At 40.5% G+C, this 24,936-nt stretch overlaps 3 protein-coding genes across 3 annotated transcripts in view; 1 reads left to right on the top strand and 2 right to left on the bottom strand.

Moving 5' to 3' along the window:
* The window catches only part of LOC109470691 (SH3 domain-containing protein 19-like), a 12,065-nt gene extending 10,539 nt beyond the window's left edge, over positions 1 to 1,526 (bottom strand). The window contains exons 1-2 of the mRNA XM_019769721.1: positions 1,433 to 1,526; positions 360 to 432 (exon numbers count right to left, since the gene is read on the bottom strand). Coding sequence (XP_019625280.1) covers positions 360 to 432; positions 1,433 to 1,502 — 143 coding nt within the window. The 5' untranslated portion in view covers positions 1,503 to 1,526. The remainder of the gene's footprint in view (positions 1 to 359; positions 433 to 1,432) is intronic.
* A 177-nt stretch (positions 1,527 to 1,703) lies between these two features.
* The window catches only part of LOC109470694 (transcription factor SPT20 homolog), an 84,205-nt gene continuing 60,972 nt past the window's right edge, over positions 1,704 to 24,936 (top strand). Inside the window, exons 1-8 of the mRNA XM_019769723.1 lie at positions 1,704 to 1,821; positions 2,305 to 2,346; positions 2,633 to 2,697; positions 2,886 to 2,952; positions 3,381 to 3,507; positions 3,888 to 3,952; positions 4,294 to 4,332; positions 4,849 to 4,959. Coding sequence (XP_019625282.1) covers positions 2,305 to 2,346; positions 2,633 to 2,697; positions 2,886 to 2,952; positions 3,381 to 3,507; positions 3,888 to 3,952; positions 4,294 to 4,332; positions 4,849 to 4,959 — 516 coding nt within the window. The 5' untranslated portion in view covers positions 1,704 to 1,821. The remainder of the gene's footprint in view (positions 1,822 to 2,304; positions 2,347 to 2,632; positions 2,698 to 2,885; positions 2,953 to 3,380; positions 3,508 to 3,887; positions 3,953 to 4,293; positions 4,333 to 4,848; positions 4,960 to 24,936) is intronic.
* On the bottom strand, positions 9,080 to 11,712 carry LOC109470684 (leucine-rich repeat and immunoglobulin-like domain-containing nogo receptor-interacting protein 1). The gene has a single exon (XM_019769712.1). It carries the CDS (start codon positions 11,153 to 11,155, stop codon positions 9,293 to 9,295), a length of 1,863 nt encoding a protein of 620 aa, XP_019625271.1. The 5' UTR covers positions 11,156 to 11,712; the 3' UTR covers positions 9,080 to 9,292.

Here is a 24,936-nt window from a genome sequence, read left to right as displayed (position 1 = left end):
ACAGGCTGATAAAAGTTCTAAACGGGAACTATGCGGCTCCAGATGTCTTACTGAGGGACGACTGCGTGTGCAAGATGTCGGTAGCTTGAGGAATGAATCCCCTCTACTATATAATGTAATTAAAGATAGATTTTGATAAACAAAAACACATGGTATCAAGTGGTGTGCCTAAATACCACAACCGACCATTTCCTGGGCTAATATGCAGTGTACATGTGCTAAGAACCCTTTTAACACTCATATCAGACCCGTATCTAGACAAGAACTGTTTACAACTTAGGGGGGCCTTCATTTTTAACCTAGTGCAGTTAAAACTGTGAACCGGCTGCTGGGCATATCTGAAGATTCTGACATCTGACCTGGCAGCAGGCTGTGGGCGTGGAGGTGCCGGGGCTGGTCTGCTGGGGGCGGCCGGGGCAGGACGGCCAGGGCCTGAAAACAACCATAACCATGTAGATACAAGTCAGTAAGACTTAGACAATGTTTGAAGTTGATTTCATATGGTTAATTCCCTTTTACTTTGCTTCTTAATTTCCTAATTAACCCTACGGTGGTATTCATGTAGCTGGTACACAACATTGACAATCATTAATTATTTAACTTTCACATCACTTATTTATATCAACGGTTAACGTTACTTATTTATTTATATCTGAATTACAATGCACAAATGCACGGAAAAGTGGCAAGATTTCTTTAAACCAGGCTAGTGTGTATCTATGGAATGCAGGACAAGGCATGACACACTCAGCCCTACATTATACGAAGGACATGAAAGCTTCTTGATTATACAGTCTATCCTGTATGTACATGTAAACGTGATCCGATTAACTAGTGGGCGGAACCACTTTTTATAGATCCCGCCTGTCACATGACTTATTCATTGTTTTGTGTGTATTGATCGACCGGCTCTTTGATCGAGCCCCTTTCATCACTTATCAAAGGGCAATATCCTATTCCATACTAACTCCGATACCATTCAGAGAGGAAACTAAAAAGTTAAATCTTTGCTATCCAGATCACGTGCTGAATGTCGCGTGTTAGTTCGAAATACAAACAAATGATCTTGCTCGCTAGACAGGACGTTCCAAATTTTTATAAGACCCAAGTTCATTTGCCATGGAACAACAATTCCACGCATGCTACAACAAGCCAGTGGTATATACTCCCAATGGCTTTAAAACCGTCTAAACTACCTGATAATTGACTCCATAGAAGCAGCGGTGTTGTCAAATATTTGTTGTTATTTGTATACGTCAAATACGCTCCCCTCCCCACACATCCGATATGTAAACCAAGAAACCGGTCTAACCCGGAAGCGAGGTTTCGTAGCGCTTAAAACAACATTTTTCTTCGTAGACAAACGCCCACAAGGCGTCAGAAGAAAGCCTGTGTGGTACTCTAACAGTACCAGGTAGTTTTAGTGCGTTACCTGCCGTCCCGCGCCGGATAACGGTGGGTTTTCGGGAGGAAGTGCCGCTGACGTCTCCCGTCAACTCCATCTTGTCTCCCGCCTTTCCCACAATGCGTTGCGCCGCATTCGGCTAGTCGAGACCCCATAGGTCAACCATTTTAGTGCATGTAACAAGTTAAGCATAAAAATATAGTAATTTGTATAGCATACTTGACTTAATGATACTAAATAGTATATCAAATCTTTCTGGTATGGAAATGAAAGTATAATTTACAGATTTCTTCCTAGTTGTTGTTCACACATAATAATTTTTTGCCGGGTATGGAGTCTTGTTTCAAGATGGCTGCCCACAGATGCTAAAAAAGCTGGTTTTGTCAATTTTTACGTAAAAACTCGTTAACAAAAAGGTAATGTAAGGTTTTATTTCATCTCCAGTAACGCACAATGTTGTAGGTTTATATTTGAATCGATAGCTGACGTTTCTTACTCGTCAGATTGCCCTCTGATATTTTTTTCTTACTCGGTAGTGACCGTCTACCCAACAGTCATCGCATCGTTTGGGCAAGATGCAAGACTGTGTTTTTGTTTTGTGCTTGATCAAGTAATTTCTAGGTCCGTTTACTAGTACGCCAATTAAAGTTTTGCACTCCTTAAAAGCAAGCACGACTTCTTAATTCTAGTGATTTTTTTATGATCTTGAGGTGTAAACGGGTCAGTAAATGTCAATATCAGACACTTGTGTCCTCATCCAGAATATGTTTATGTTTTTGCCATCCTGAAATTGTAAAAATTGGATGCCTTTTACAAATATTGATGATATTGATTAGCGTATGATTTTCCCCTGTTTATATTATCGTAATGGTTACCTTTTTATTGTCTTTGTGTTACAGATGCAAATGAAGGCCATAGAGTACTTTATAGATAGGGCAGAGGTGAGTAAATGCCTGACAGATCTTTTACAGTTTGTTGTCATGATACCTTTGTAACTCAAGAGAAAGGAAGGTGTAGCTCGAAGGTTGACACTGACCCCAGGATCGAACCCTCATCACTTGCACGGTGTGTCAACTCACAACCAGCGTACCAACTGATTAAACCAAAAGGTTCAGGACCCATTGGGCCGGGCAGTTAGTGCTCGACTACTACTCATTGTTACACCTTGTATACTAGTTCCCAGAAAAGCTCTTCACTACAGATGGCTTTTTATATATTCCTTTCCAGTATGTGCTTCAGGCAGCCAGACAGAGACCCCCGAAAAGAAGACATCCATCTGGTCCTTCTAAATGGTAAGATTAGGAATAGACACCTCTCTTCTTCAAATGAGAAGAATAAAATATCAGTTCACAAACTTGCAAGTTTTCTTGCTAGATAATATATATAATATCATATGTGTGCATATGATGTACTGCCAGTACTGGTATGTTTTGAATTAAAGTCTGTATGCTAACCAGCAGATATATTACTTGTTTTACAGGAAATCATTGAACCACAAGTTGAATGACCTCTTTGTAGATGAAAGTGAAAAGGAACCAGAAAATAAGGTAAGTAGAAAAAGATGAAATGAAATAAAGGTGAAAATTTTATTACGTACCCATAAAGACTATCAACAAAATCTGCTGTGTTTTCAGAATCTTTGTATATTTTCAGTATATTCAAGTTTCAGTCCAATGTAGGAAGATGATTTGGTTGGTTTGCTCTGTTTCGTCTTTACTTAATCATTCTGGCATACTAATTTTCACTTGAGCGAAGTGAGGAAAGTCGTATGAAGTGCCTGTCCCAAGGGCACAAGGTTGGTGACTTGGCAGGACTCAAACTCGGGACCTCTTGGTTCTGAGCCGAATGCTCATCCGTTATGCCACACAACGGATGAGCAATGATACAATTATTACAATACTACAAGGTCAGCACAGGTACACTCAGCTGCATCTGCTAGCCTGCTAAATGTTTTCTTTCCTTTTCCTTGTTTCAGAAGTTAAGAAGCAGTGTTCACCTCTTAGACAAGCTGGTGACCAAGGAGAAGTTGACGTGCTTGGTGGTGAACCTGTACCCCGGCAACAAGGGCTACTCCCTGATGCTGAAAGGCAAGAATGGTATAGGTGGGGTTGTACAACAGTTACCACTTACCTACCTGCAGCCAAGCCAAGACCTGCAGTTCTGCAGGTTTCAGCTAGGTGTCATTGCTGAGACACCCAGTCATAATTCTAGCCTCCTACGTCATATTATAATATATACATAAGAATTTGTTTTGCTCATCATGTGTTGCTTTGTGGCTACTTCTATTTCTACTTAATAATTAAAGACAAGAAACTGCATTGATGATGAATGGACATATATTAGTATTTGGTATTGTAATTGCGTATCAAATGCATGCTTCTTGTACTGTAGCTGTACAAGTTAATGTTCAACAGAGATCTATAAAGTTTCAGAGTGTGTATAAACATCATGGGTGCTTATAATTGTTTTATTCCCCTTTCAGACTCAGAAACAATCAAGCTGCCATATGAAGAGTCTGACTTGCTGGACTATCTAGACACAGAAGAGGTAAGGTCTTATACTATATTGCAAGATGTGAAACCACAATGTGATACATGTATATCTTTCTACTTTTTATGTACATTTGATAAGTAGATGAATGTATTTAAGCTCTAAACTGTAATGTGGTGCCAATGCAATTTGCATCACATCGCTAGGTCATTGGAAATAGAGTTATTTTTTCACAAGCTTATATTCAGTGCTTAATGACTCTCTTAGTGGCTGAAATTATGTGAGCTTTATGATGGAAAATTTTGCCTAATGTCACCTTGTTGTAAAGTTAACATTACCTTCTTGTTCACTATGTTATTAATACATTTTCAAAAAAGACTTTTGCATCTTACCCACAGCTACCTCCAATCCTAGTGGACTTGTTAGAGAGATCACAGGTAAGAAAAATGCACCAGTCCCTCAGACAGACTATTGAGGTGCAAAGATGTCGATTGACTACTTTATTTTTGAAGAGTTAGTCATTGATGTACATGTACAAATGTACATGTGCATATTTATGTTGTCTAAGATTGTGATAGACTAGTTAGGCAGTTTTTGTCAGCATTGATTCCTCAACATGATAAATTAAGCATGTTACACTGATGTGGATATTGATGTTACTCTAAAAGCATCTATAAGTTATGCTTTTTCCTAGTTGAGAAAAAACATGAAGTTAAGGTAATAGTGTACGTAGCATTCAAAAGTGCATAAATATCAAACCTTATTTCTGTCGGCTTTAATAGTTTCATTTGTGGGGTTTGTTTAATTATATATCATGCTTTTTTGTATGTTTGAGGCCATGTTATGTTTGTTTGTTTTTTTTTAGTTTTTAAAGTACTGTTACTAGCCATTTTATATATTACCAAGTTCAACATAGAGATCTAGATCGAAACCTCTTTCTCTCTGATCGCCAGGCGAATGTGTTCTATAACGGCTGTGTGATAGCTGAAGTACGGGACTTCAGAAGAACGGCAAACAGTAAAACCTACGAGAGCCACCACGTTCTTCTCAGACCAACCGCACAGGTAGGAACCAATCAGTTTGTTGACCTCTCTGCTGCAAAACTGACAGCCGCGCGAATATTTGTTTCCGTTGTATTACTACATGTAGTTCTGTATCTGTATCGGTATAGCTGGTATAGCTGGCCCTTCGGCGTAACATACCAGCCTTGCAGGCATGCAGCGCGGCGGCAGCTAGCTATATTGCACACAACGACTTGTAACACTCAATCTTTGCACATTTGTTTTAAGTTTTAGTTATAAGTAAGTACACATCAGAACTGTTTCCCTGCACTAGTAAGGCCATGTTGATTGATTATATGGATGACATCCTCTGGGAACCCCAAAACTGATGCGAGTGTGTGAATAAAAAAAGTTGCTTTCATTATAAAATCTACATTTGAACTCCATGTGAACAAATGACATGGAGTATGGTATGGTGGATAATCTAGTCTTCAAATTCATTTCTTTACATTGTTGTCTTTATCGTTTTCCAATATTTTACGGTATATATTTGCTCATTATACGATTTACAGTATGGTTGAAAACTTTTTTTTTTGGCTGAAATTCATGCGCGCACGGATGTCATCCATATAATCAAATCAACATGGCCTAATGTATGGTACCACACACCTTACTGTGAGGTGACTAAGGTCTTGTTCCCACAATACCTTTTAATGGTAAGCTTCTGGATTTCCCGTTGGGAAAATTGTTCATCCCGTGGCCACATCTGCCACCCCATGCAGCGCAAATCTGTACCGTATAGATCAACCCACATCATTTAGTGATGCTCCACTGCCACCGTACCCCGGAAAGTGGATCGAATGTCCCCATAGTAACAAGAATCGTGCCCGGGGCGGTGTGATAGCAGTCGCATTACCTTTGATTTGTCTCGCGTTTGGGGTAGAAATCATCAAAATGTCCTTGGATATGGATCTTTTCTGCGTTCGAGTATGAACCGTGGCCGAGTGTGTCCTTGAGAAGAATCATAAAAATAATGGCTTTCGTTACGCTGAATATGTATGCGTAAGCTCCCGGCATATTATAGATCGTGCTCTACTTAGTGAAGGCGGATATGACGCAAATCTCCCACTCTAATGGTTGCCTCACTGACATCCAGTTAATCATTGCACAGCTAACAGCGGAACTGGTATTTCATACTGGTGCAAATTCGCTGCTATTTATTGCCATTCCTTGTTAAGTGCTGGCTTCATTTATGTAGATATCTCTCTGCTACTACTGTATCTCGAGAAATATTAGCTATGTTCCTGTGGGCCCCCTCTGCCCCTGCCTGCTTGTTAAAAACAAGAGAAAAATTGAGACTGTCCCTCAGCAGCCTTATGCACGGTTTAAAATCATTGTTCATAGATGAATTTGTCATCCCTTTAATTGCAGTGAAGCATTGCAGTTTCCCAAAGGTGATACTAATGAGACTGGAAATATTCAGGAACACAACACCAGCCTTTATTGAGTCCATTTATTTGATTAAATAACATCTTGACAATTAGGAAACAGTTGTGTGAGGGTCACAGGTCACCCGACAACGAGGTCAAATCTGGATTTGTACAGAACACGATCAGTTATCGATTTTGTCCAACAACTTCTAATTTACATCTGCTGTCAAAGAATTGTGTGAAAAACTGTTAATAAAGATGACGTTTGTCTCATTATGGTACAAATGTATCAGTACACGTAGAGAATACCGAAATAGAGTAATGTAACAGCCAAATGCCCCAAAAGAATTTTCAGCTTTCAGCCTTTAGTGATGTAGAATATACAGTTGTAAAACTAAAAGCACTTCACAACAGGAGTGTCTAGATAATCCAGATTTCAGATGGCGACCACAAGTCAGTACGGTGACAAATAAACTGAAGTGAACCTTTCCCCACCTATCATATAAATGCTATAAACTTTGATATCAACTCTTCTGCAGGAATGAAGACATACATGTATGATGTGATGGTTGCACTCATCAAATTCTTTTTTTACAAACATTGACTCTCTTGTACAAGTTTATCAGGCATAAACTTAAAATCACAACATTGTTGTATCATCTTGGAATGAATGTTGATGTAGTCACCACTTTTGTTATTGTTGTTCTGATACTACAACAGACAGTACGTTTACATTGTAACTACATCATTGAAGTGACCGATAATGTCTTCAGTATACCAGTAATATTACAATCAGTACAAGATCACAAGGTTTCTTGTTGCTGTAGTCACCACACTTGTAATGAACACCGAATCCTCAGTAATATAAAATGCCTCATTCCAGATGGGCTGACAAGTTTCCTTCTAAATCTAATAAAACACAATTTGCGGCTGACAGAACATAACACTGCAGAGCACAACAGTTTAATATTTTGTACAAGACAAGATAGCACAGCATCACTAGATGTACAATTCCTGTACACAGGTCAGGGCTCGAAATTCACTTTTGGGAATAGGTGCACTGGATTTTCTGGGTGTACCATATAAGATAAAATAAGTAGAATGTCAGCAATTACTAACTATGTTTCATTTCTAAAGAAAAGTACTACGACAATGGTTTAGTTAATTTTTTCTGACACTAAGGTGTTATGAATATGCTGCATACCACTGTACATTTAACATCTTTACATACATAAACCTATGAAAATACTTTGGAGCACTGGTGCTCCCATGGAAAAAAATTGTGTGCACAGCTTAAAATCAAATTTGGGTGCACTAAGGTGCACTAAACCTAGTATTTCAAGTCCTGCAGGTCATCCGTCTTAATTTCGTATTAAGTGGAAGTCTTTCTGCGCAGCAACATAATTGATTGAAGGATGCTCCAGTGTTTTGACAGTCGGATGTTCCCCTGTAATTCTCGGAGATTGATGGACGGAGGAGTGTATTGATCAGTCTGAAGGGCTGTAAATTGACGTTGACCCGGCGTTGGCCTCTCCTCCAGCTGTTACATTTGCAACTGTCACTCTAACGTCGTGTTCGGCAGGCCGTAATGCATTTTGCGGCCATGTTGCGGGGTCAGTGTCATTTCATTGAAACAAACGGTGGATGCTGGCTGACAATTTGTTCTGTATCTGTAATACGTTTTCTCTTCTGATTCCAGCCTGTGTGCAGTTTGAATTCTAAACTTGCTTTCTATACTGTGTAGTTTATGTCACTAAACTACACAGTAGTTGACTAAACTACACAGTACAGTTTTGCCAGTAGAGATCACTCACTGCAGCTAGTATTAACAGATACATTGGCTTCTTCTTGCTCAAACGGTGGATGCTGACTGACAATTTGTTCTGTATCTGTAATAGTGTTCTCTTCTGATTCCAGCCTGCGTGCAGTTTGAATACCTAAACACAAAAATCCCTCCCTCTCAGTGGAGTTCCACTTCTGTAAGAAATAGGTTCCTACATTGACAGTCTTCTCACGACTGACACAGATAAGGTGTAGACAGAAGTTCCCTCAGAGTATTCTCGGTCAGGTCTATCTGAGCGCTTGCAGAGATATAACAAATTGTATGAATATTTTAATGCTAAAGTCACATGTAAGACACCATAAGTCATGTCAGCACTGGCTGAGAATGTTGTCTGGTACTGACCCTATTTTCATCTGCCTGCCATTTGTCAACCATGACCTGATCTTGTAAAAACATAATGTAGCATATTAATTTACCACAGACTATCTCCCTGTACAGCCATGGATGCACAGTAGATAGTAGTTGCAAGCTGGCATGTCCAAAAACTGCTTTTATAAAATGTAGGTAGTAGACTTGCTTCTCAGTAAACTCAGCAGTGTTCAATTTTCGGTTGTGTTTCGGAACTGTCTGAATGTACAGTGATCTGGAAAAGTTTTTGGCTTTCTATGCCACTGTATTTCCCAGAATTTGTCATCTAAAAACTTGTGTATGCTTTATGGTAATATCTTCTGTTCAGTTTATGTCACTGACTAAACTACACAGTACAGTTTTGCCTTTCAGGTATCACTCATCACTGCAGCTAGTATTAACAGATACAATGACATAACATTGGCTTCTTTTGCCTCAAAGTACAACATTGTCTTGAAACAAGACAGCTACACGCACTTTTCTTGTACAGGGACTGGTACATGTACGTTTATGTACATTTCTGTCAGTTTGACCACACTTGTCCTAGCTGCGTTAACGTTGTGCCATTGAAGTCGACCACTCTCCAGTCTCTTGACTGCACAGACCCTTCGATGTTCCGATTTTGGCATCCTTTCCGCATGTGTCATTCCTTGCATACAGAAGCCTTTCCCATCTGAAGATAACTTGTACAGTTGCTTACAGAAATCTTTCCCATCTCAAGATGACTCATACAGTAAATGTTGTTACACACTAAGTAGTGGTTGTCTTTCTCGTGTCATGCTATTGTTTCGATGAAGCTGAGGGCCACGTTCTCGGTTGTCTGATCCCTGCTCGGCAGCATTCTCATCTCCTCGGACGTGGACCCCCTCAGCGCTAACCCCCTGTCCATGGGCGCTTTCCTCACGATGTACACCAGCACAAACACCAGGCCTATCAGCACGGCGGCCGCGATGATTACGCCCGCCACGAGAGCAGGGTTCGCCTTCTTTTGTTTCAGCGGAGTCCGTGACATCATGACCTTTGTGTGGTCCTCCACGCGCGGCTGCATGTCCGCCACCCGCGGGAGCACGGACGGCTTGAACGGGTACTCCCCGACGGTCAGCGTGATCTTGACCTTGTCGCTTCCGCCCTTGTTGTTCGCGAGGCACATGTACTCGCCCTCATCCGCGTCCGTAACGTTCTGGATGTAAAGCACGATCTCGTTCGACACCTTCAGTTTCCCGTCGTACTTGGAGTCTGGGTCCAAGTGGAGGCCGTCCGGAGTGACCCACGAGATTCTAGGCTGGGGGAAGCCGGTCGCTTTACACTCCAGCATAACGTCCTCCCCTTCCTTCGCCCACACGTCCTTGGAGTACCCGGTGATGTAGGGGAGCTCGCAGATGAAGTCGGACACGTTCAGGTTCTTCAGCTGCAGACCGTGCAGCTTCAGCGGACGGGAGCAGGTCGCGGTGATGTCCTTCGCGGTGAACTTTCCCTCCCAAACCTTCAGCCACTTCAAGTCGCAGTCGCACTGGAGAGGGTTCTCACCCAGACGAACTGTCCGTAAGGAGTGTAGGCTCTGGAAGGCCTGCTGGGGAAGGTATGACAACTGGTTGAAGGACAGATCCAGGTATTCCAGCTGCCGCAGTTTCCGAAAGAGGGTGGGGGGTATGCTCTTGAAGTAGTTGCTGGACATGTCCAGCTTGATGAGACTCGTCAAGTCTTTGAATATGTCGCTGTCCAGGACGTCCAGTAGCATGTCATTGAGGTAGAGCTCTTCCAGCTGGCTCATGTTGTAGAACTGGTTCGGCCGGAGGTTAGCGATCGGGTTGTCGTACAGGAGCAGCTGTTTCAGCCCCCACTGCCTGCGTATCCCCTCGAAGGGAAGACTCTGCAAGTTGCATCTGTAAAGAGACAGGTAGGTGAGATCCAGCCCGTCGAACGCTTCCGGTGACAGGAATTCCAGGCGGGGCCAGTCTCCTATGTGCAGGGCCTTCAGGTGTGGAAGACTCTTGAACGCGTAGGCGGGAAGGCTGGTGACGGGGAGATTTAGGATTTGTAACGTCTCGAGCTTTGGGACGGTCTGGAAGCTTTGGGTGGGTACCGCTGTGAGGTTGTTGCCGTCCAACGTCAAATGGTGAAGGTTATCGAGGCCCCTGAAGGCGTTTAGCGACACGAAGATAATCTGGTTGTCCCAGAGGTGCAAGACCTCCAAGTTCTGCAGGCTGGAAAACACGTCGTCGGGAATTGTGAGGATCCTGTTTCTGCTGAGGTCCAGCAGGGTTAGGTTGGCGAGTCCGCGAAACATGCCGTTTTCGAGAGTGGACAGGTGATTGGTGAAGAGTCTCAAGGTGCTGAGGTGCTCGAGTTCCGCGAAGGCGCCTGCCTCGATGTAGGAGATGTTATTGCTGTATAAATACAGGGTCTGCAGGTGGGTGTAGTTGGCGAACTGGCTCTGATTCACCTGTTGGAAGCTGTTCTCCTCGAGGTGTAGCATGGTCGTGTCGCCCGGGATTCCTTCGGGAATGGACAGGAATTTCCGGTGAGAGCAGTCCACGGCTTTCCACACGGGATCACGCGTACAGCTTGAAGGGCAGGCATCCACGGCTGTCATACATACTGCAAGTACCAGCACTGTGACACAAAGGTGAAGCGCCATGTTGTGTGTATCTGTCACTGCTGCAGAGAGCTGCCTCGGGAGATACAAGTCTGTTCCACCCTGTTCAAACAACAAAAATGGGACGAGTCTTCTGCCGTCTGCCTTGAAGATATCAGTTTTTCATCACCGCACGTTATGACAAATGCACTGTCAACAACATTTTGCGATTCAATACGATAAGGTCCGTTTAGGACAGTGACAGACTCACACAACGTTCAGAGGGAGGCGTGGCCACAGACTGTACAGCGCTCCGTGCATAAACACGTCTTGTGAGGAAATTGTAGCAGGCCAAATTGCCCTATCCTGTCTCAGTGGGTGCCTCCTAAATCTGCAGCCTGCCGGTGTGGTGCCTTGGCTGACTCCTGGCCGTCTGACGTCAAAACGCTCCCTCTGAATGCAATCGCGCAGCATCCAAAGCCCCTCGCAGAGCCAAGTTATAAATCTATTGGCGGTTCCAAGCAGCTGAGCCATTCATTCTTACAGTCTGATGTAGTTACAGGGAGATCGTATGCACAGATAAAGAGACACACTGCTGCAGATTTATGGCTCCTACGCAAATTTGCAATTCCTCTTGAGCACCAATCCTTTAAGAAACAGTCTGCATATACATGTACATTGTACAAGTCTGGTCCACTCCTCAGTTCCTTCTGACTCTCTTTTCCATAAAGACTAGCACCGTTTGCATGCGGCTTGTCCAGCCAGCCTGTCAGTCGTGGGAGAATGTCACCCTGCCAGCTCCAGACCCGGGATTGTCGCTCGTATCTCGAGTGGTAGATGCCGAGAATTCTCCCCTTCACTGCATTCGCCTCATCCTGCAACACAGCGATAAGGGAAGGAATCAGTGAAAATGTCAAGTAGTCAAATGTTGGGCCTGAGGCGTTGGATATTTCCAGGCCACTACACACACATAACCGTAGATCACAGACTCCAATAAAGATGTCGACTGGAGGCAGGCCGACGCAAAAGTCACGTCGGGAACTTTGCCTGCTCACAGGTCATAACTAATTGATGCATCTTGAATCCTGTGTAGATCCTACTTTACGATGCTGTCTTTGCCATAAATATATGTCATTTCCTGATGAAAAGACTTAGGGCATCTTGAATTGATTTTTCAATGAGGATATTCTAAGTCTAAACCATCATTCTGAATCTTAATAATAACATAATCAATATATTGTACATGCTACTTTACACCATGCAACAATGTTGTTTTCGATAATTGAAACTAATTGTTTTTTGAAAAGATTAAGTGCAGTTTGATCTGTTACACATGTGTACTTCAAGGAGGTGGAAATATTCTAAACACTCTGCTAGAATTGTGGCATTAATGAAATTCAATATCAGCCATAAGGCCACACCAATTTAATTTCTTGGTTAACAGATTTTTCTAGAAAAATAATGGAGCAGGCGGGCGATAAAAAATAAAAATAAAAACAGGCCTAGGCATCCTATTATGGGCCAAAATGGCATGATAGGAGCCATGAAGTCAACACACCAATGAATTTTGAACTTTTAATGATACCATTGCATTGAAAGATGGAATAACTGTAACAACTAGGATGAAAAGGACTGTTTTCAACTGTTCAGGGCAAAATATGAGCATTTTGCAGTTGATTCTGAATTTTTATTTTTATTTGCAAATCAGAAAAAAATGAAGCAGCGAATCCGTTAACCTAGAAATTAAATTGGTGTGGCCTAATTGTTTTTAGAAAAGATTAAGTGCAGTTTGATTTGTTTCTTCAAGGCGGGGGAAATATTCTATTACACTTTGCTAGAATTGCGGCATTAATGATATTCAATATCAGCCATAAGCTTAACTAATGTTTCTCTGTTACGGGTTTGTATCGTTTTTTATGTCACCCAGATGTGTAAATGAAAATCTCATTAGGACTTGAAGTGTTGTGATAGCTTAGCTGTAACAGCACCCCATACTGCCTCATCAGTCAAAAGGACCCTCCGATCGATACTGACTGATTGCGTTATGGCCCCCACCTGGCACACGGGAAACGTGCTCTCAGAACAATTGCTTAATGAATGGTTCCTTGTGGTCATTTCAGCATTTTATTACACATCCAACAGTGCCTGTGTCAGACTTCCAAACACTGGGATCTCATAGCTCTGTACCGTATTCAGATATTTTTGTGGGGAAACGTGCTCTCAGAACAATTGCCTAATGAATGATTCCTTGTGGTCATTTCAACATTTTATTACACATCCAACAGTGCCAGTCTTGGACTTCCAAACACGGAATCTGGGATCTCATAGCTCTGTGAGGTATTTAGATGTTTTTGGGGTGAATTTATTGTTTTGTTTGTTGTGAATTTCTTAAGTGCAGTTACTCTCCAAGGTAATTATAATGATCTTCCCCCATCAACCTCTGCTTGGAGAGTAAAGTGCAGTATACATTTTCCCACTGGCTCTCATAGAGCAACAGGCATGCATTCAGCAGGAATATGAAAATAGGCAATGAAATAACCTGTTCTGGGATCTTTCTTGGGCCTTTGACCTAACTTTCTGTCAATATCCCTGACATGCCTATCATGTAGAAATAACTATAGAAACACAATAAAACAAATAGGCACACCAAAAACTAAATCCTCCGTAAATGAGGCAACAAGTGAGAATTTCTTTTAGAATAGCTTGTGACTATTTAAAAATTTTTTTTTTTCATTTCATTATTAGTGGATGATCTATACATGTAGTGAGGTATAAGTAATGTCTACATGTGTTGTACTTGTTCTATATGTACAGGTAAGTTATCTTGTAAGTTACTACATCTAAAGACATATACTTGTTGCAGTCTTAGGGAGTGGCACAAAGCTTGTACTAGTATTACATACATGTACATGTACCTACATCAGATCCCATTGACGTCAATGTTCACCCAATCAAAGACATCTTTCATTATATCTGACCCCCTAACTCCCTCAGAATGCCATCTGATCAGAAATGTTTCTTCATTTATTGCACTGTAACTTCCCAATCTTGTTATCTCTTCCATTTATCTCAAGCCAGCCAATAAAGCATTAACCTGGCAACTGGGTTGACACCGGGGGGTGGGCATTACAGATGGTAGGATTATCATACAGTGTCTGCTAATCAATTTATGGCATTTATGCGGAGAAAAGTGATTGGCAATTTTAGATACTCCTCCCCTTTTTTTGAGTTGACCACTTAGTTTTAATTTTTTAAAAATAAAGAGAAGGCAAAAGCTTGCAAAAATGTTCGTTTGGTTTATTTTGAAGCTCAGCTGTGCATAATATACACGTCATTTGTAAATAGTTAATATGCTGTTAAATGTTTCCTGTTGTCTTTTTAAGTTACCCACAAGTAAATTGTACCTTTTTTAATGGTACATTATGTCGTTATATCGGTGAAGGTTAGACATCTAGGTAATAAGATATGCCAAAAAAACAGTTACTCATAACAAGCAACTTCCAAAATCATATCCAGTTGCTTGCGTAACTGTTTTTTTTGTCACATTATGTCATTGTACAAGTAGCTGCAAATTTCTGACATCCAGGGTTACCACAAATCTAGGGACTGACATCACGAAAATCTCCACGTCCACCTGTTCTCCCAAGCTTGCTGCAGGGGTCAGCCTAATTTTCCACACTTTAACAGACAATTTTCCAGCTGGCCTGTTTTTCTCCCTCACTATGTCTCCCTTGTCATAATGAGGGAGAGCCAAGGAGCGATGCCTGCCATCTATATTCTAGCCGCTTGGGAGAAATGTGGGCGATCGGCTTTTGCAACATTTAGATGTAACAGTAAGACAGTCCTGACTTGCTGACTTACTTACTCACTGTAGCAAAAAAATATTCTTCTGACACAGTTACGATTTACTACACATCAAGAGGCTATCTGTATTATTGTTATGTCCTTAGAGTTTTGTATTATTTTAAGAATGTGTTGTATGTACATGTAATGGGTTCTTTTTACCTTAATAAAGAATAATGAAAGAAAAAAGACATTGTACATGCACGTGTACATTGTACATGACAATGTACAAATGCACATATGTATGTGTCATACAGAACATCAAATTGTAATAGATCTTGTGCTGAATAGGGCAAGGCAATACAATGTAGACCATAAATGCATTCATAAAAGCATTCACACAACTTTTAGGTATATACATGTAGGGCAGTGCCCATCTCTGTCCTTGGGCCACACAGTTGTACAAACTCTACAGTCAACCTCAGAGCTTGTCCAGTGCAATAAGCATGATAACATATCAACTTTGCAAACAATAAGCTGAGTTTGCAAGAAAGGAAGTCTAACCTTAACCTAAATATCTCCCTAGAGCACATACAGACCCATCTGTGCATTTTCCCCAGATATGAGATCTGTTCATAATGCAATATTAAGCACATTTGCTGCACCACTAATAGCAGAAAAGTCGTAAAATTGGATTAGGCAGAGTGGTCTCCTCGCAGGCAAGGTTTCCTAGCAGCCAGTGGAAATCAATCCCAATCAAGCAATCAACGTCCTCACTAATCTAATAATGGACAGAAATTTGCCAGACTTGCCAACATTTCGCAGAAAAGTCATGGAAGCTCCGGCCCTTATTGTGTTACGATTATGAAATATCCCTCAGTTATACAGGATAATATCTTTGAATTTGGGCACGTCCGGATTAAAATGTGTTTATGATTGAAAGCATAATCCTAAAAAGACTTGCAAACATATCGCAGAAAAGTCATGGAAGCTCCGGCCCTTATTGTGTTATGATTATGAAATATCCCTCAGTTATACAGGATAATATCTTTGAATTTGGGCACATCCTGATGAAAATGTGTTTATGATTGAAAGCATAATCCTAAAATGAAAACTGTCATTATTCCAAATGGGTATAGTATCAGTAGACTTTCAATAATAGCAATTACAGCTAACTTTGAAACGACTGTACATATGATTATGGCTGTCATATCAAAATGAAAACAAAAGTTGAATTGTACAGATAGCCAGATGTCAGATCATCTTTTCAAATGTAAATTATTAAACACTGTTGGGTGTACATGACATTGTATTAGGTGAAAATTAATTCAAGTAAATAGGAATTTAATATAATCCAACAGTCTACTAGAAGTACTTTGATTTTAAGTTTTGCATTAAAAAGATGATCAGATGTTTACTATACCTATCATGTACATGTACATGGATACAGATGGAAACTGAATGCACATTGACGCATGGATCCAAAGTACATATTCATGGCATCATTCCGAAATCTTGCACTTTACATCGTAATGCCTAGAAGTATCACAGTCATGACTGTATAATTCCCACTCCAAGACTTTGTAGAATTAACAGTCAGATCTTAGTTCAGACAGAACTAAAAGTACTCAACCTCAACGTAGAGCAAACGAACAGAAATGTAAAAACTTGAAGCCATGGATTTTCTCTCTGACTGAGTCTGGGGCTCATACTGAGGTTAGACTGCTAAAATCTGAATGGATAACCAGGTTCTATCTACTAAGTATTTTGTATGTATTTGGCTATGTAGTGACATACATGTTTGATGGCTTAGTCTATAGCTAGCTTCCCCCCCCCCCAAACAGAAATGTAATTTTACAGACTTTCAACCAAATGTATTCAATGGCATTTCCAAAATTTAAAACATAATCCTTGTATGATGGGCACTTGATCCAAGAGGATATTGTGTACCATCCCAGGCTATAATGGGAGAATGCCAATACTAGAGCCCTCCTGTTTGATATTCTTGAGTAGCGGCAGCTCCTCCGAGGATTCAAAGCTCTATTAGCCCAACTACATGTATAGAAAGGGAAGCTTATGAGGTTTTGCTCCGATTGTATCATGACCTTTTGTGGTACATGTACTCTCTTCCCAATGGTAGAATGTTGGCAAATTGAAGTTGACTCTTGAAGATTTTTTGTGGCATTGTGGGTAACATACATGTATCTAACCATATTGCTTCATAGTTCATCAAAAATGATTTCAAATTGTTAAATGTTAGGAGAAGAATTAATGGCATTATCATGGATTGTTCTAGCACTATAAAGTGCATGATATTATATTTTATGCATCCAACCCTTACTGTAAGCAAAAGAGTTGTGAGTGTAATGCTGCCTAATGGTATACAGCATTCATTAGGATTCCTTCATACATGTACTTGACACTTGTACATGTATCCTCTTACATGCCAGCGAAAACATAACCAGCTTGCCAAGTCGATTTGGCAGTGGTAATAAACCTCTAGTATGTGATCATGACAGAATACAAATGCAGAGGCAACCAGGCCTTCCTGGATGAAAAGTGCATTAAAAGAAGATTGAAGGGCCATTCGTGTTAGCCCTCAGAAGTGTTCTTACAAGGAGAGGGGATGGTCTGACGTCAATCCAAAAGATACGTTCAAAAACACGTCTGCCCTCACGCTGCCCTTCCTCCGCAAATCTATGGACTTGCCAGGAAGAGAGAGCCATAACTGTGAGCACAACACGAGCCATTAAAGAATACGAACACGCCTGTGGCAGAGGAGATAGCACAACTCCGTTCAATCGTGTGCACGGCTCCCACGATACCCACCAAGAAAATAGCAAGACGGAATACTGCTGATATCTAGTCTGTCTGTATCATCAAATGGGGTTTCAGGCAGGCAAATGTTTGTGTTGATAGGATCCTTTCATGTGAAGGATATTAATACCATGATATTGTATCAGTGTCTTTGTAAGTCTTGACCTTTTACATAGTGACATACAATGTATAGTCTGCCTTTAAAGCTTTGGTCTGCTCTGCAGATGAAAGCTAACAAGGCTGACACTCAGGCTAAGTGACATACTGTTGTCACCTCCATGTATGGAGGTATTATTTTTGGTAAATTTGGCTGTACCAAGTCTTTGGCTGTACATGATTTTCTGCAATTTTCATAGATAATATTTCATATACATTGTCCTAGGGCATTTGGTTGTACATGAGTTTCTACTGTTATTTTTATGTGATATATATACTAGTATATATACACATATTTCATCTTACTAAGCATGTCTCACTACAATGTTATGTAGAGAAAGTGAGGGACAAGGGACAGAGGTGCAGTAACAGGAAGTAGAGTTCAGAGTTGGTAGAGTTTAGTCATATATCAACCTTGCTACAGCAGCTGACAGACATGCCAGGTCCTCAGGTCAACAGAATAGACCACTAATCTCTTATCCATGGGTAGGTCTCATCTCTACTAGTACTCTTGGTCCCATCAGACTTTATTTGTCTGCACTAGGCAGTAAACAATGATTTGCACTTTTTGGAGAAATCCTGAATAAAAAAATCATAATCATGGTAACTTGGCCTTAAAAAAAGTACCATAACAATTAGCTTCAACATTTGTTTTTGAGTTTTATGTATAACCCTTGTTAGCTGTCTGTTCATAATGTTATTGTATAGGGTTGAAACTGAACAATATTGACAGACATATCAAAACTGTAATAACATCAAAACCCAGGAGAAACCAGCTCATGCCTCCTGTTTTTTTCTGTTAAAATCACAGAAGGATGCTGAGAGGGTGGAGATTCTAGGATTCTTTTGAGTTCCATTTATTTTATAACCATTGTTAGCTGTCTGTTCATAATGTTATTGTATAGGGGTTAAACTGAACAATCCTGACACATATCAAAACTGTAATAACATCGAAACTCAGGGGAAACTAGCAGTCATACTTTCCCCGTTTTTTTTTGGTTAAGATCACAGAAGGATACAGAGAGGGTGGAGACTTCAGTATCCTCATGTTTGTCGATATTGAAAGGGCATCTTCAGTCCAGATAACATGAAATCATCTGTATGAAATGTTAGAAGGAGGTGACATGACCTCTAAAATGAGTTTGATTCACATGGACACAGCCGGCAAGCTCTACACATCTGGAGGACATCCAGACCATTTCCTGAATATCTCAGCGTGCCTTCTTGAATCACTGGCCTTCCCGTATGTAATTTACGGACAGATTGGATATGTGACTAGCATAGTCTGACCCTGATCAGAGGGGGAAGTATGTTTGTGTGCATTATAAGTCCATTCATTTCGTTTGGTGTGTACATAGTACATTTGTGATGATTTTGATTATGCGTTATCAACCATGCAGGTGCAGACAAAGGATTATTTGTTAATCTTTCCTCAGATGAAACTGTCTACATTGTAAAGGAATACATGTACCATGACAGGTGCTTTTCTATCACTGTAGATCAAGTAAATTTGGAAAATGGTGTTTTCTGTACCTGAATGAAAGAATGAATGAATGCATGGATGGATGAATGATTGAATGAAAATGGATGTCTATTTTTTGCTGTTACGTCCTCTCTGAAAATATAGGAGAGGATGAAACAGCAAAAATAGACTTTGTAGCTAAACAGTGTTGATAACCAGGCTAAAATGTCCTCCCGTGTTAAGTGAAGGCAAACTATTTTTATTTACCGTTATTTGTAGGAACATCTTTTTTTATCTCCTTAACTCATAGCAAGATGGCCACATTGTGTACTTGGGCTCCTAAATTTAACGTATTGTGTAGGCAGTCCTACTGAATTAAGCATAAAGCATTTTTGGCCATCCCCCCTCCACCCCTCCAATGCAGGCCCTCTTTACTAGCAGGCTTGATGGTACAATAGTGTGATCCCTGGATTGTAAAGTAGATGGTAACAGTCTTTGGCCAGTGATAGTTACCTCCCCATTACACTGTATAGATGGGCTGCTTCCACTGCAACACAAAAGAATGACCCACAATTTACCAGATGATAAAGGTTTATGGACTTTCTTATCTTTTACTCTACCAAATCCGAGATGCAATAAAGTATAATTGTTGTGCATCCCTTCCCCTGGCTGAAATGGAGTACACCCAAGATCCCAGATTCATCACAAGGGGCTGCATCTGCAGTTTACTGAGGCCCATTAAGATGCTGAATATGGTCAGAGTGAGACTCAGAAAAGTAGGTCTGCATTTCTTAAGTATGTGTGAGGAAAGAACAATTTAAGGAAGGGTCAAGGCCTTTCTAGATTTGAACGGAAAATTGCACAGGAAAGTCTGCTGAGAGTGAGAAACAACAATTGTGACAGAATTGAAAAGTCTAACATCTCTACAGAATAATGTTAAACTTTATGAAATATATTGTACACTAATTTGTTGGAAATCTGCATGTATGTAGTAATCATCAAGAAGTGAATGAAGAAATTGTAAGAAAAAAAACAAGCAGATTGAAGTATGTACATGGACATGTATCCTTAATCATTCATTGGCCTCTTTTTGTTCAGAGAGCCAGTACATTGCTTTTCTGAAAAAAAATGTAGCCTTCACCTCTCTCCTAACTTTGTTTTGACCAAAAATTTTATCATGTAAAAGCCAAACTAAGTCCCTCAGGTACACTCTGTGACCCTCCAAGCACCCAGGGCACATCACTAGGAAGAATCTCAACTTTTGAAGAAACTCATGGTGACATTCAAACTGCAAAATCTACTTTGACTTGCAGCAGTTATTACATTGTCGTAGAATATACAGACCCCAGGGGGCTTAACGTCATTGAACAGGAAGTCATTCCATATGTCAAGTTCAACAGGTAGCCAATAGGTGACCGTCTGACTGATTGCGTACTTCATTTACATGACTCAGAGGGAAAGAGCAGAGGGTTGTACCCATGGGGTAGGCTTAGTAGAACTGGCGCACCAACGTCAGCATGAAAATTACATGACGTTGTGCCATTGATTTTTGCATGATTGCATGTATGACTTTATCTGCAAGCAAAATCAATTTCTTGAACTTTGACAATGTACATGTATATAGCAAAAGGCAAAGGTAAGTTAGAGTGCTTAGGAAAGGTTATAATAAGAAGATGCAATTATTATATAATACTGAGTAGACAGGAATTCTAATTCCAAAGGAAACTTGTGTTGTTTGTCAAGGACTTGCACTACAAAATGAATTGCTTTCTGTATTGTACTTTCAAACCTCGTACAAACTCTCAAAAATACCTTTGATAATAAACAAGGCATTTTGTCCAACATAAAATTAAAGGTCCTTTTGAAAGTCTGTGTGTTGGTTCGACTCTGTGAAACAAGACCATTGCAGGCAGACTGTCAGTCAGAACATCCATAAAAGTTGTTGATTATAGAGATCACCAGTCTTCTTTCACATTGAAAGGCAGGCATGCATCTTGTGCTTGAAGTTTAAACCACAAAACTTTCAACCTAGCAGGAATCAAACAAACAAGCAGGCTTAGAAGTAATGAGAAAGGCACAAGCGGGTTCCTTTAAGACCTCTGACTTGCAGTTTGATTTGAAGGCATCAACTTCAAGACCTTCTCAGTAACTCAGAGTTGGTCAGCACATGTACAGGATATCTTGAAAAATAACAGAGAGGATCTCACAGCTCTTTGTGGGGCTCTTAGCCGGGTACATTCTCTTTGAAGTAATGCTGATTTATCTCCATGGCCCTCCCAGGCCTAAGGGGAATAGGGTACTTTCTTGTCTGGAATGGATGGCAATGGCCCTACACTCAGATAACAGCAAATTTGCCCTGTGTTTAACAGCACCATTTATCAGTATCTTCCCTTTCTGTCCTGCTAGCAGTCTCTGTAAAATTCAAGTTAGAGGTTTGGGCATCACGTTTGTCTATTGCCTAAGCTCATGCTGCAAAGTTTTTTTTCAAAGGTTCAGATGGACCATCTAATAAAACAAGTTCTTGAGGGGAAAAATGGCTTTAAAGTTGTACATGTAAGTTTAATCAGAAGATAGAAGAAATTTAAATACTTTAAAATATGTATAGTTTTGTGAATTTATTGTTTAATTTATTGTTGTGAACAAACAAACAAACAAACAAACAAACAAACAGACAGACAGACAGACAGACAGACAGACAGACAAATACACCAAAAGCAAAATCAGCTAAGTTATATGTGTAAACACATCTCAGTTTGACAACATTAGTGAAGCTGGAAGCATCTGTCATCACAAGTTCCCACATGCAAGTTTTCTATCCTGGTGTGACTGTCCCAACATCACCTGGAGGCAACGATTGTTTCATGGTTCTGTCAACAACTGTGCATTTTCTCCTGGAGGTGCAACCAGGGGTAACACAGCTCCCCATTATGTAGTCCCACATGGGATAGCAGCACTTTGGGCTGTATATAGGTGTCGTGGCCACCTTTTAATGCACTCAGTAGCATATTGAAATCTTTCTCATCGGGTTATTGTTGATATCTCTTAAGTGTATAGAGCCAGGGGGTAAGTGGGTGAAATGATGAAATGTTTAGGCATTTTGAAGAAGGTGATAGATAGATATTGAAGGAGGTCTGATACTGCACACTTACATGTAAGTACTTAAAAGCAGGTGTTACCAAATATAACAGATGATAGTCAATGCCTCCAGCTAGAAAGTCATGATGATCTATATGACAGTTGTGAGTTCAAGCTGCTCTAAAAACATTGAAATGAAACATCTGGAAAGAGTTCTCTCTTTGAAAAGTTGACCCCCTGTCTAGCGTTTCCAACCAAACAGACTTAAACTTGAGAAACTCAAGACTGTATCAAAGTTAGTTTGAAACAGCTTGAATCAATTTTTATGGACTTGACACTAAGTTCTTTCCAATCCTTCACAGACAGATAGTAACAGACCTTCCAGATTGCTTTGAGCCATTGCAGTGGTATTGAATTAAGATATGGATTTAGCATTACGTATAGTAGAATAAACCATTGTTATGTTTTATATGCCAGAAATTTGCCAATTGCTTTGGTTACTGAATGGATAGGCATTGGATTGGTGCCCAAGCCATTGGCTCCAACCGAAAACTTGTGAAGTTGAAGGACAAAGACAAGTTGATAGCTGGCTCATGCTATTCTTTTATGTCTTTATACTAACAGCTTCACCTTCGAAGGGGAGTATTACCAATTCCAAACAGGTGGCCATCTCTCCTCCTACCTATAAATGTGTGTGAATCTCCGTCCACTGATAACAGAATGCAATTTGGGTTCACTGCCGTTCCCATTTGGCCAGATCCCAACTTGGTCTCATCACCAGCAGATCGGCAGATCTTCATTTTGTGACGTCATCCCCTATATGTCCAAAAAAAAAAGCCTGGCAGTCTTGAATTTAGCCTGACTGAACCCGCTTTTCGCCGACTCCCTAGTAGTCCGCCACCCACTCTTGGCTATGTAGGGAGCCTCCCCGGAGCTTGGGTTTCACAGGCTATCTTGAATTTAGACTGACGAGAGGAGGACATTCTTAAAGTTCATTTGTGGTGTGATTTGAGTCATGCAAGTGATTGAATGGCAGTAGTGACAAACTGACAAGCCTGAATTAAGGTATCCAAGAAGACTGTCCCTAAAAATGCCATATGGCAAAAAGTCCCAAAATTCCCTCTGAACATTAAGAAATTGAAGCATTTTTTAGGGCTGTTTGGAAAAGTAGATTTACCATGATGATGGTACAGTGAAAACCCCCCTATGATTTTATTGTTTATGTGTAGGTAGGTGTGTCTTACCTGTAGTTGCACCTGTGGGTTAGTTCATCAATTTTACTGATTTCTATCAGGTTCAACAGTGTGAAGGTTAAGAGTCAGTCAGGCAATTTCTTGGACCCTCCTCCCCCAAGGTTATGTCAATGGCAGCAGCCTATACAGCCCTTTGGGGTTGAGGCTTTTTGGTGCAGTGATTTGTGTTACACCTCTGGACATTGGAAATTGGCTGTAATTTAACTTCTCTCCCTGACCCAGATTTGTCAAGCGCTGTAGCCTACAGTTAATCACCTCTGTCAGGTGCCTAAATTTCCCTCTCAGTACCACACAGCTTAGACTTTCCTGTACTACGTTAACTCTCAACTTATTATTATAAGTTCTAAAATGCTCTTAATATTAGGTCGTATTGAGCGGAGGTAGGGTAGGTCAGTTTAAGTGGTCAAAAGTTCCATAACAAGTGGTATGTTGGCAGTATGTAAATTTTATGCCACACACATTTGATTTCATCTACTTGTAATGTAATAATCTAAAACAGTCCATTTATTATTTAACCCAAAGAAACCTGCCACACAAATCTAGCTTGTGGTACATTTTTGTATAGAATAATTATAATATTGTATAATTATAGTAACTTAATGATATTTTTCCCCAGTTATATGATAGGTTCCATGGATAGCCTGTTAAGTGTCTCTCCGCTGTAGGTCTGGCTGCCAGGTTATCATGAACACAGCTCACAGCAATGTCTTGATTTGTAGCAATTTGTGCCAGGAGGGCCCAACACTGCCTTGGATCACTGCCACCCGCTCCAAATGAGCTGTATTTCTTTTCCTTTTCGGGGAAGGCTAGGGATGCAGGCCAAAGTCAATGTAGGCCCAGATGTTTTCCATATAATCAAGTTTGAATGGCTTTAAGTTTCTTTAGGTATGTTATTCTAGATACTGAAGTGTTTTTGACTTTTTCCAGAGGTAGAAACATCAGAGATGATCTACCGCAGTGCTGTACTTAACATTCTGCATGTTGCCTAACAATATTATAACCAGTACAAATTTGCTGCCAAAAGCCTAATATTAGTAATAAGCGAAAGTATAAGGTTAAGATTTACAGAGATCTGGCATTCTGTAATCCTCACAATATGGCACATCATATGTCATCAACAAGTTATCACAAGAACATAATATTTTCCTTTCCCAAATCCCCCCTCCCCACCCCCTCTGCTTATGAGCTGACAGGTATTCAACTTGGAAAGCAATGATGAATGTTGTTTTGTCTGACAGGCAATATTACAGCCATACACATAATCATGAGCACCATAATAACGCTGCCGTGTAAGCTCT

Source organism: Branchiostoma belcheri, unplaced genomic scaffold (genome assembly GCF_001625305.1).
Source record: "Branchiostoma belcheri isolate BF01 breed outbred unplaced genomic scaffold, Haploidv18h27 scaffold23, whole genome shotgun sequence".
Classification (NCBI taxonomy): Eukaryota; Metazoa; Chordata; class Leptocardii; order Amphioxiformes; family Branchiostomatidae; genus Branchiostoma; species Branchiostoma belcheri.
Note: the sequence above shows the minus strand (reverse complement) of the source record. Positions and strands in the feature narration are given on the sequence as shown.

Bases quoted from the DNA above. Each gene is read 5' to 3' on its own strand.
- LOC109470684 (XM_019769712.1), bottom strand. From the start codon at position 11,155: ATGGCGCTTCACCTTTGTGTCACAGTGCTGGTACTTGCAGTATGTATG.